Genomic DNA, 13,214 nt, shown 5'->3' with positions numbered 1-13,214 from the left:
CTTCTTGTGGTTGCTTTTACTCGTCCTAATCATAATCTCATGTTTATTCTACCAATGTTCTCAATTTCCTGATACACCGAGGACAGGGATGCGGGTACAGAACAACATTTACTATCTGTCAGACAAATTGAATGGACTACGCTTCATTATAAGCTACATGACTGTGACCGCTCACTACACCACAAAGGAGTGGGAGATGCGAAGTCCGGCGCTACAGACACGTCCGGTGCTACAGTCACACAGGCACACATATGGCGCAGGTACTGCTAGGAGCAGTAGCAGATTGGAAGCTAGAGATGCCCAATTAGCAATATCCCAATCACCACACATAATGCCAAGAACCAAGTAAATGCAGTGATATAAGCTGGACTGGGGCCACAGATAGCTTGCTTTGCACATGTGATCAATTTAGCATCCCAAAGGGGAATCTCAGTGAACCAGATGGACCACTTCCTTGGGAGGATTAGGAAGGTTGTTTTCTTTTTCCACCGAAGCACAACAGCTGCTCATGTGCTTAAGACCAAGCAAGAAATGTTACAGCTACCGACCCACAAGCTCATACACCATGTCACAACAAGATGGAACTCCACTTATGACATGTTGGAGAGCTATCTTGAGCAGCAGACAGCTGTATACTCTGCACTGACAGACAAGACCCTGAAAAAAAAAATAAAGCCCATCGTCACCTTGTCTGATGATGACGTGAAAGTGGCAGAGGAGGTCCTCCAGGTGCTCAAACCCCTCAAAACGGTTACAACCCTATTTAGCACTGAACCTGTACCGTCTGTGTCCATGATCCTACCTCTGAAAACAAGGATTCTACTATCCATGGCCCCAAGTGAGGAAGACCGCACCATCACTGGAGATGTCAAGGCTGCCATTCGAGAGGACCTGAACCCCAGATACCCCCCCCCTAACGTACAGGACTACCTTCATAGATCTACTGCACTGGATCCAAGGTTCAAGTCCCTGTCTCACCTAGACCCTGCCCTACATCGGAGGGCATGCAGTGATCTCACCACTGAGATTGTGGCCACTGAAAAGGTAAAAAAAAAAAAGAGGGAATTACTTAAATAATAAATATACTGCAGTCTAATCTTAGTCTATACTATTGCTATTACAATCATCAATTTTTTATTTGGAATAATAATGGCTTTTATTAAATGTTATTGACACATTTATTAGTTCGTTTAAATAGATCAAGTAATTTTTTTCCTGCAGGGTCAAGCCACAGGAGAGCCGACAGGAGCAGACTCCGAAGCATCTCCTCCACAAAATAATTTGGCCATGAAGGAGCTTTTCGGGGAGACCTTTGCGAGCAAGGACACAGGCAAGACGTTTGCCAACACCATCAAAGAGGAGGTGGCATCCTACAAGGCAGCAAGCGACATTCCAGTGGATGGTGATCCACTGGCATGGTGGAAAAGCAATGAGTGTAAATACCCTCACATTGCTATGATAGTAACACGTTACCTGGCTGTGCCTGGCACTTCAGATCCTAGCAAGAGGGTGTTCTCCATGGCAGGGCACATAGTGACTGCAAAGAGGTCTACCCTCTCCCCAGACAATGTACACATCCTCATCTTTTTGAAGAATAATTTGAAGTTAAAAGCTAAGTAATAAATGGAAAGCAAAGTTATATTTGTGTCCCTTTTTTTTCTGATCCGAAAAATTATCCGATCCTTGACTCAAAACCTTGATCTGAACCGTTTTGTGATCCGTTGCACCACTACTGGAAAGTGTCATGTGTTCAATACATAAAAGGAAACCACTATCTTCAAGAAGAGATCCTAATAAACACTTTTAACACCATCTGGTGAATGAATTTTGTCATTACAATATCGGAGATTGGCACTGAAAATGGTGGACATCAATGGTAAACATGGATATTCTGCTCCGCCGAATGGTCTGATATGTTGTCAAAAAGATGAGTTTCTGAACTGTAATGCATGAAAAACGCTCATAAGATGTCCTGAGACTCCTGAGTACATTTTCAAATAAAAATATACATTTTTGGTTAAGTACAGTCACTGTAAATATTTGTGACGTATATGCGACATCGGGCATTAAGTGATGCAAACCACACATTTGCATAGATTTTGTTGAAAATCAAAATCATGTCAAAATGTTATTTGGGGTATCTTTGGGCAGTCCTAATCACAACTTAAATTTGCAATGCAAGGAAAACTAGGTCCAGGTTTCTAAGGGTTAACAATCATCAAGTCTTGATACCTTTCGTTTAATTTAGTCTACAAATTTACTGTACCTAATGTACATCTAGGTCGACAATGAGAATCTTTCTCCTGGATGCTTGGCTGCTACTGCCAGGTTGTTGAGGAGACAGAAGCCTGATCCGAAGCTGGTGAAAGCATGGTGGGTCCCCCTGGCCATTCTGCATGCAAGCCCTCTCTGTCAAGCAATTTCTGCTGCTAGCACAGTGCCACCTGGGAGGGGGGATACATATTTATTGTAGTCTTTTAGGCTTTGTGTCAACTGTAAGGGTGACAGATTTTAAAGTCCCCTTGTGATAGATGGTGATATCACAGGAGGTTGGTGGTACATTAATTGGGGAGCATGGGCTTGTGGTCATGGCTGGAGCAGAATCAAAGGAATGGTATCAAACCATTCCATTCGCGCTGTTCCAGCCATTATTATGAGCCGTCCTCCTCTCAGTAGCCTCCACTGGATGATATTGTTTTTCAGACAGTCCAATTGATGAATGTTCATCTAACCTGCTTGAGCATACCTGTTTCATATCTGCAGCGTCGCACTATGCCCTCACTCCACGCAACGCCCGTCCTCCTCTGCTCTTTCTCATCGATCTGGCCATTTATGAAGTTGTTCAGGTATCATTCTGTGCACACAGCTTAAAAGATTGTGGGAGGCAGGGGCCCATACTGTGCACACAGTTTAAAAGATTGTGGGAGGCAGGGGCCCATACTTTTGGAGAAAAATCCACAAAATAAGGACTGTCATAGCTGAGCAAACATCAACTATCATCCCACATATCACTGACTGGCCCAATTATCTGCACTTGTTCACTTCCCTTCACTGATTTGAAAGGAAGTGATTGGTATAGGAAATATGGTCGAAAGTCCCTGGATCTGTCCCAAAAAGATCTCCTTTCTCCTGAAGTGTGCACTCATTCACTACTTCCCACCAATCTAAAAGCATTGGATTGTTGATGCATGGGTTAGTGGGAGCTAACCCATGCATCACTAACCCATGCATATAATAGTCATTTCCTTTCCGTGAAGGGAAGTGAACAAGTGCACTCTTGGGGAGGAAGGAGAGATAATTGGGACATAGCCCCTCTAGCCCATGCCTCCACCAAGACAATGCTTTTAGATTTGAGGGAAGTAGTGCACAAATGTACACTTCAGGAAAAACAATATATTATTGGGACAAACAATGTCTTACCTGTTGGTCTTTGATGCCTTGGTCCTTGATGAGGAAGTCTAGTACTCTGGGAAATTTCCCCATGGGCAATCTGTGGTTGGGTGGCAGCTCACACAAATACTTGCTGTGATGAACTATTAGAAGGCCTCTTGTATCATGGCTAGTCTATTTAGTTTAGTTTATTAATTCGAACATTTTTAAAAACAAGCACACATAAAACTTAAAAGCCATACATGTACATGAATAAAATCATTGAGGATAACACACAATAAAGTCTGGGACTTATTTCCATTGTGGTCCTCTTGAGACAAGATGGCTATACAAGATCGAACACAGTATGGCAGTGAAATAATAAAACAAAAACATAAAAGAAGAACATCTATCTCATCATTCCAGTTACATCATAGGGGTTATTCATATGGGCACAGAGGACATCAAACATATTTTTACTTTATTTTTAAAGCTGTCCAGAGAGGACTTTGTTTTTATAGACAGAGGCAACTCATTCCATTCTGAGGCTCCAGTATACAAGAAAGTACCTTTCCCAGCATTACTCCTGAACCTGTATAAGCACACATCAGCAACACCTGATCTGGTGCTGTGATTGTGTGCATCCCTAACACAAGGAAAGTAATCACTTAAATATCTGGGCGCAGGACCATAAATACTCCTGTAAACCAAACCTAGTCTAATCTGGGACACCCTAGCCTCAACAGGCAGCCAGTTTAGTTCCTGAAAGCAGCTCCTGCCTATGTGAGTACGTGGACTCACCTTCAATACTACCCTGATCAACTTATTCTGGGCTATCTGGAGCTTCCCCTTCATAAGTTTAGATAAGCCCCCAAACCAGGAAGTACTAGCATGGTCAAAATGGCATTGAATGAGGGCAGTAGCTAACACTTTCATGGAGTCCTTATGAAGCAGCTTGGACTTTCTAGCCAAAAACTTAATCCTGGCATTAACTAGCACCTTATTGGCCATGCTCACCCCTCCCAAGCTTCCATCAAGGATACATCCCAAGTAGCTAACAGAGGTTTTAGTAGTCAGCACCTCACCCCCTAACTCCATCCATCCCAGGGAGCTAACAGAGGTTTTAGTAGTCAGCACCTCACCCCCTAACTCCACTCTGATTTCAGACAACCTACACAATTTAGGTCTGGATCCAAAAATAATTGCTTCAGTTTTCCCTAAGTGCAGAGATAGCTTATTATCTCCAAGCCATTTGCTAATGTTAGTAAGCTCTGTGCTAAGTATGCTCTCCAACATAGTTTTACTTTTGTGAGACACCAGAAGTGTAGAGCCATCCGCATAAAGAAAAAGACGGCAAGAACAAGCATCTTTCATATCATTAATATACAATAAAAACAGCAGAGGCCCAAGGAACGCCACAACTCATTGGTTTTGCCTGAGACAGTGAACCATTAACCTCTACTACTTGCTCCCTTCCTGATAAATAGGATTTTACCCAGCCTAGAGGGATACTGCTTAACCCCAGTGCCTCCAGTTTGGAGATTAGGAGACAGTGGTTAACTGTATCAAAGGCCTTCTGTAGGTCAAGCAGTACCATTCCACACAGATTTCCCTCATCAATCTCTTTCCTGATGAAGTCAGTCAAGTAAAGTAGACATGAATCAGTGGAGTATGTTTTTCTAAAACCCGACTGAAAATCATACATTAGACCCTGTTTGTTAACATATTCATACATTTACTCATGTACAATTCTCTCCAGGATCTTTGATGTTACACAGAGGATAGATACAGGCCTATAATTCCCAGGGTCAGACTTTATCCCCTTCTTATACAGAGGTATAACTTTAGCTTGTTTCATGTCCCTGGGAAAGGTGCCTTGTTCAAGAGAGAGATTAACAATATGCGTAATACAAGGGCCAATTTGCTCAGCAGAATCTATTAGAAACCTTGCAGGAATATTATCCAGGCCTGTGGCTTTGGAGCATTTAAGCTCTGCCAGCATACAGAATAAATATGAATAAATATATATGCATTATCAATCAGCTTCTTTAATGCAATGCATCAGGGCAAGGTTTCCTATCTCTGGTCCTGGCTAGCTACTGGATGTGCAGGCATTTTTTCGATCCAAGTTATCATGGTGTTATTTATGGACTGGAATTAAAACCTGCACAGTAGCTCTCCAGGACCAGAGTTGGCGAACCCTGTATTGGAGTATGGTGCATGTGCAAGAGGAAAGACCTAGCTTCTGTCAGACACAAGGTAATACTTAACATAAATATTGCATGCTACGTTACATTTGGTACAGAATTGCAAAGTTCAATATAGACTGAATGAACCAAACAACAATGAATTATGTAAACTTTTAAGCCGGCCCTTACGAAAAAAGATTGCAATCAGAGTGCAGTATACAGTTGAAGTCGGAAGTTTACATACACTTAGGTTGGAGTCATTAAAACTTGTTTTTCAACCACTCCACAAATGTCTTGTTAATAAACTATAGTTTTGGCAAGTCGGTTAGGACGTCTACTTTGTGCATGACACAAGTAATTTTTACAGACAGATTATTTCATTTATAATTCACTGTATCACAATTCCAGTGGGTCAGATGTTTACATACACTAAGTTGACTGTGCCTTTAAACAGCTTGGAAAATTCCAGAAAATGATGTCATGGCTTTAGAAGCTTCTGATAGGCTAATTGACATCATTTGAGTCAATTGGAGGTGTACCTGTGGATGTATTTCAAGGCCTACCTTCAAACTCAGTGCCTCTTTGCTTGAGGGGGAAAATCAAAAGAAATCAGCCAAGACCTCAGAAAAACAATTGTTGACCTCCACAAGTCTGGTTCATCCTTGGGAACAATTTCCAAACGCTTGAAGGTACCACGTTCATCTGTACAAACAATAGTACGCAAGTATAAACACCATGGGACCACGCAGCCGTCAGACCGCCCAGGAAGGAGACGCGTTCTGTCTCCTAGAGATGAATGTACTTTGCTGCGAAAAGTGAAAGTCAGTCCCAGAACAAAGGACCTTGTGAAGATGCTGGAGGAAACATGTACAAAAGTATGTATATCCATAGTAAAACGAGTCGTATATCGACATAACCTGAAAGCCCGCTCATCAAGGAAGAAGCCACTGCTCCAAAACCGCCATAAAAAAAGCCAGACTACGATTTGCAACTGCACATGGGGACAAAAATAGAACTGTTTGGCCATAATAACCATCGTTATGTTTGGAGGAAAAGGCGAAGGCTTGCAAGCCGAAGAACACCATCCCAACCGTGAAGCACAGGGGTGGCAGCATCATGTTGTGGGGGTGCTTTGCTCCAGGAGGGACTGGTGTACTTCCCAAAATAGATGGCATCATGAGGGAGGAAAATTATGAAAAGCGTGTGCGAGCAAGGAGGCCTACAAGGCTGAGTCAGTTACACCAGCTCTGTCAGGAGGAATGGGCCGAAATTCACCCAACGTATTGTTGGAAGCTTGTGGAAGGCTGCCCAAAACGTTTGACCCAAGTTAAACAATTTAAAGGCAATGCTACCAAATACTAATTGAGTGCATGTAAACTTCTGACCCACAGGGAATGTGATGAAATAAATAAATGCTGAAATAAATCATTCTCTCTACTATTATTCTGACATTTCATATTCTTAAAATAAAGTGGTGATCCTAACTGACCTAAGACAGGGAATTTTTACTTGGATGAAATGTCAGGAATTGTGAAAAACTGAGTTTAAATGTATTTGGTTAAGGTGTATGTAAACTTCTGACTTCAACTGTATATGCTGCAAATACTACGTCCAAAAATACTTTTTTTTACTGCAGTAATTTTTCAGTTACAGTGCAGTATAACTGCAAGTTATTCTGCAATTAGTGTCCAAAATACTAGACAGAGTTTGATCCGTGTCAACCCCCAGGGAGCTGCGAGGAGAGCCATGTAGCAGCCATGCAGCAGCGGCTACACCGCAGGCAGTACAGAGTTGCAGGCCCAAATTCTTTGTGGCACATCGGTGGCAAACATAAGCTGTTCCGGTATGTGCATACGCTTAGGCCTTCTGAATACTCCACGTTTTTACAATCTTAACGTCATAAAACATTAATGATTTATATGCTTATATGGTCATGAAAGAATTGTGGCCCCATTCCTGGATATACAGTCCCTTCAGAAAATATTTATACCTCTTGAATTTTTCCACATTTTGTTTTGGTACAACCTGAATTTAAAATGGATTAAATTGAGACTTTGTCACTGGCCTACACACAATACCCCATAATGTGAAAGTGGAATTGTGTTTTTTTTACAAATTAAATTTTAAAATGAAAAGCTAAAATGTCTTGAGTCAATAAGTATTCATCCCCTTTGTTATGGCAAGCCAAAATAAGTTTAGGAAATAAAAATGTCACATAATAAGTTGCATGGACTCACACTGTGTGTGCAATACGTGTTTAATAGGATCTTTGAATGACTACCTCATCTTAAGGCACTGTAACTGGAATAATGTTATAATGCCCCTTCATCTTAGAACATGCTTCAGAAGATTTTAAAGTTAGGAGAGTTAGTGTCCTTGTCTGTTTTTATGACTCTGATCGACAACACTGTTTGTGACAACTGCAGAAGTTTCTAATCTTCAATTGTATCTTTAACTTGTGACACTTTGTCTTTTGTGTGTATTCTGTATTTTTCTGTAATGATTTATGGACACGCTGCTATTTCCCTGTTTTGCCTTCTTGCCAGGTCGCCCTTAAATAAAGGTTAAATAAAAAATAAACGGAATGCCGTCACTATAACAGAAAACAACATTTTTGTAAAACAAATGTATCTTGTTTTTTAGGTGCAGGATTGTTATCCATGGTGCTGTGCATTGTTACAGCAGACTTGTTGTGTTTCTGAAGGCCTCTGACAGCAACAGGAGTGCCATAGTCATGGAGTCATTCGAAGCAGCCATCACCAGCTACGGAGTACCATCCCGGGTGAGATGTGACTCACCTTTGTTGAAATCACGCTTTGTTGATTTCCCCATTGAGTTGTGGATTTATATAATATTATTCATTGTTTTTTTCTTTGCCATTATTGTATTCCTGGTTTTGGAAACCCCTTCCATCCTCCCCACTATTTCACACACTGTATGATTTGGTCTCTAGAAAGGTACGACAGACATCTTCAACTCTAAACGGATGGGGACCAGAGTTTAGACACAGGCCTGTTTGGTCATATATGGAGAGAGTCAGGTACTGTTAAGATATACGGCCTATGGTTATTTTGCTCTATGGCGCTTTAGCACAGCATTCCCATCTGCTGACACACTATTTGTCTTCCATTCAGTACAACACGACCCAGGAGAGGCCTACTGCAAGCACTGGATTGGAGCCTTCAGAGCGTGCCTGCCGTGTGAGGACAACAGAACATTCTGAATGGACATTATTAAAACAGAACTTTCATTTTTGTAATGCCCAATTGGGACTTTTATAAATTGTTAAAATAAATAATTGTGTGGAGAACGCCCTATAGTTTAAAAAATAAATTATGAAGATAGGGATTCTACTGGACCTGTGGTTCGTCCCCCGTTACATTTTATATCATTGTGATTAACAGCAACCTATTACATTTAGTAACATAACATTGTTGACACATTGTGACAGCTCAAATGATGTGGTTGAAGATGGACTAGTGCAGGGCTCCTAACCTTGTTCCTGGAGAGCTACTGTCTTGTAGGTTCACTCCAACCCTAATCTAGTGCACCTGATTTGAATAATTACCTGCTTAATAAATGAATCAGGTTAGTTACAACTGAGGTTGGATTGAAAACCTACAGGAGGGTAGCTTTCCAGGAACAGGGTTGGAGAGCCTTGGACTAATGGATCTAGGTCTTAGATCAATGCATTTGAAATTTACAAAGGTGCAGTTCCTAGAAGTGGAGCTGTCACTTAATGCAATGGATGGGAAGCCTTATTGCATGTATCTCCAATTAAATTATAATGGCTGAAGTTAATTTGTTCTTAAATGTAGGACATCAAATGATCAGATTTGGATGAGTAGGCAGCAATATGGCAGCAGTTCTTCAGTCAATATCAGTAAAGGATATTGGTTATTAGTGAAGTGTCCGTAAAGTGTTTCTAAAAAACAAAACCATAAAACACCAAGACAAACAACAATATGGACTGTATAATTAATTTAGAATTACTAATCATTAAGTGAACATTAACAGCCAATACAGATATACAGTGCATTCGGAAAGTATTCAGACCCCTTGACTTTGTCCACATTTTGTTACATTAGAGCCTTATTCTAAAATGGATTAAATAAATACAAATGTAGCGTCATACCCAAGACTCGATGCTGTAATCGCTGCCAAATGTGCTTCAACAAAGTACTGAGTAAAGGGTCTGAATACTTACGACGTAAAATGTGATATATATTTTTAATACATTTGCAAAAATATCTAAACACCTGTTTTTGCTTTGTCATTGTGGGGTGTGTGTAGATTGAGGAAATAAAAGGGTCTGAATACTTTCCGAATGCACTGTACTAACAATACATAGAAGGTAAGTAGATAAATGCTTAAAATGTTGATGTGCAGTTACATTTTCAAACACTCAATTGTTACTGTAGTTTAGTGCTACTGGATACAATTCTATAATTTCTGCATCATAATAATATGTTTTTATGCAACACCGAAATGCGGGGAATTCACAATACCAGAGGTCATGAATTCCCTAAAGGCATTGTCGGTGCTATGAAGAGGGAGCCTTAGTGTCACAGCTCACGTGTTTGCCTTTAGGTACTTTTTCTTCTGCTGCCAAGTGAGACTCCCTCGCGCTGTGTGGAGGAATTCGATGGTCGGGGTGTCACCACTGTTGCCCCAGTAGCAAATGCCAACACGATCGCCACTGTTAGAGGTAGACATTCTCCATCTGAGGAGTACACAGTAAAACATTTAAAATACACATTTAAATCACAAAATGGAATAATATGCAGTTACCGACAAACTTGAGCAATTTAACTATCTTACCTTGCACCTCGGCCAGCCAGTTGAACCACTGGCAGATGGTGTTGTTCTCCAACCACTGCCGGTTGCCACCAGGTATGGAATAGGTTACTTTTAACAGGTGGGAGGCTTTATGGAGTCAAGCTGCCGGGTGGTACCCCAATGCCTCCAGCAGCCCAAGAGAGTTGAGACCATATTTGAACCTGTTATGGTTTAGAGACGGTATGTATATTTAAAAAATAAGTGTTAAGGGCAAATTTAGTGATGTGTATTGATTTCAGGGGGTGGACTGATTAAAAATACTTATGTTAGAGGAGGTAATGACAAGTACTTCACATATTTATGACAGAGTTGACTTACTGCTCCAAGGCCACCTGCATGATCCCTTGGACAAATTGTTGAGCCACCAATTCAATCACACCATCCCTGTCCTCCATTGTCTTGACAACAATCCTTTTCAGCCCCAGTAGGCTCAGCCAGTCTTCCAATTCATCCAATTTGTTCTTCACCTCTGATCGGTCCTCTGCTTTTTTGATCTAGAATTTAAAAAAATGTATGACAGGCAATCAAGAATTTTAAACACAGCAAAAGAAACAATACCTGTAAAAAATGATATATTATTTCCTGTTGCTGTTAGGGAGGACATCAAACTGACATTTTCCAAATGTGCTCTCAGAGTAGTGTGGCTCACCTCCTTCAGACTGAGTGGTGGTGCAGGCTTCCCACACACTGCTGCAAAGAGTCGCTCAGAGAAGAAGTGTGGCCCAACCCCTCCATGGACCACACACACACTGATCATTTTCCCAATTGTTGTATACAGGCCCTCGTGATGCTAAAAAGACCATTTCAAATGTGTGCCAGCTGTATTATCCCTATGATATATCACCCTGGACAAAGCACCTGAAAAAGCCTCTTCACTAATTGTTTAGGCTTCATTTTTGTATTTTACATGAAAATCTGACCTTAATACAGGTAAAAAGAAGGCTTACCATGAACATCAAGGGACAGGTGTTTCGCTCCTTCCGGACCCTCGAAGATGGCCGAGTCCCTGATGTCCCTCATGAGGGGCCTGTAATACTCCCTGGAGGGACACCTTGGTCAACTGCCCCCTCCGCTTTGGACTCAACGTACACGAATGCAACATCCATCTTAGCCCCTGCATTCAAGTTTTTGCGTTGAAACGCATACAGGCTACTGTTTAGGACGTTGCCCCTGTGGACATTTATCATGTCGACGATGGGGCAGTTGTCCTGGTCCACTCGGCTCTATAGCGAACGTAAAATGTCCCTTATGTCCGTTCTAGAGGGGGGGAGCTCATTCAAAATGTATGACAAATCGAATAAGGATTGATCCTAAGGGAAAATACTCGGACATTAAGGTTTTAAATACTACAATTTGTTTATAAACAAATGGAGATGAGGGAGGTGAAGGTGAGGGAGAAGGAGAAAGTGAGTTAGAACATGAGGGGTGAAAATAAGAAAAGAGCTGCTGGATGGTAGGGTCAGCGATCAGGCAAACCCTCATATTTATCAGCCGGCTTCTCCCTGTTTGCCGCCTTTGGACTCCAGCATTATGCCGTCTCCTGAATGATTGAAATCTGACAGGTGCAAACGTTATAAAAAGTTACACTAATGACACTCAGCATAATCGACGCCGCCCATACTCGCACACCCCATGGTAGCTGTTGCTATAGTTAGCCATACCTAGCTAGTTAGTGTAGTTCAGTCCATTTACATTTACATTTACATTTAAGTCATTTAGCAGACGCTCTTATCCAGAGCGACTTACAAATTGGTGCATTCACCTTATGATATCCAGTGGAACAACCACTTTACAATAGTGCATCTAACTCTTTTAAGGGGGGGGGGTTAGAAGGATTACTTTATCCTATCCTAGGTATTCCTTAAAGAGGTGGGGTTTCAGGTGTCTCCGGAAGGTGGTGATTGACTCCGCTGACCTGGCGTCGTGAGGGAGTTTGTTCCACCATTGGGGTGCCAGAGCAGCGAACAGTTTTGACTGGGCTGAGCGGGAACTGTACTTCCTTAGAGGTAGGGAGGCGAGCAGGCCAGAGGTGGATGAACGCAGTGCCCTTGTTTGGGTGTAGGGCCTGATCAGAGATGAAGGTACGGAGGTGCCGTTCCCCTCACAGCTCCGTAGGCAAGCACCATGGTCTTGTAGCGGATGCGAGCTTCAACTGGAAGCCAGTGGAGAGAGCGGAGGAGCGGGGTGACGTGAGAGAACTTGGGAAAGTTGAACACCAGACGGGCTGCGGCGTTCTGGATGAGTTGTAGGGGTTTAATGGCACAGGCAGGGAGCCCAGCCAACAGCGAGTTGCAGTAATCCAGACGGGAGATGACAAGTGCCTGGATTAGGACCTGCGCCGCTTCCTGCGTGAGGCAGGGTCGTACTCTGCGAATGTTGTAGAGCATGAACCTACAGGAACGGGTCACCGCCTTGATGTTAGTTGAGAACGACAGGGTGTTGTCCAGGATCACGCCAAGGTTCTTAGCACTCTGGGAGGAGGACACAATGGAGTTGTCAACCGTGATGGCGAGATCATGGAACGGGCAGTCCTTCCCCGGGAGGAAGAGCAGCTCCGTCTTGCCGAGGTTCAGCTTGAGGTGGTGATCCGTCATCCACACTGATATGTCTGCCAGACATGCAGAGATGCGATTCACCACTTGGTTATCAGAGGGGGGAAAGGAGAAGATTAATTGTGTGTCGTCTGCATAGCAATGATAGGAGAGACCATGTGAGGATATGACAGAGCCAAGTGACTTTCAGTCCTATGACCCTTCATGTTCAAGCGATATTTGAAGAAAAAATCCACAAAATCATAAAACAACATAACAGCAATGT

The 13,214-nt window shown here is 42.3% G+C and overlaps 1 protein-coding gene across 1 annotated transcript; it reads right to left on the bottom strand.

Annotated features, from left to right (window-relative positions):
- Positions 1 to 2,266: 2,266 nt before the first annotated feature.
- Positions 2,267 to 11,154, bottom strand: hdac12 (histone deacetylase 12). Its single transcript, XM_071356361.1, is given in 8 exon segments — positions 2,267 to 2,307; positions 2,310 to 2,444; positions 2,747 to 2,866; positions 2,908 to 2,940; positions 3,411 to 3,547; positions 10,135 to 10,281; positions 10,716 to 10,891; positions 11,047 to 11,154. Coding segments are annotated over 8 exon segments (897 nt in total).
- Between the last annotated feature and the right edge of the window lie 2,060 nt (positions 11,155 to 13,214).

The sequence above is a fragment of the Salvelinus alpinus genome, chromosome 21, assembly GCF_045679555.1.
Source record: "Salvelinus alpinus chromosome 21, SLU_Salpinus.1, whole genome shotgun sequence".
Taxonomy (NCBI): Eukaryota; Metazoa; Chordata; class Actinopteri; order Salmoniformes; family Salmonidae; genus Salvelinus; species Salvelinus alpinus.
Note: the sequence above shows the minus strand (reverse complement) of the source record. Positions and strands in the feature narration are given on the sequence as shown.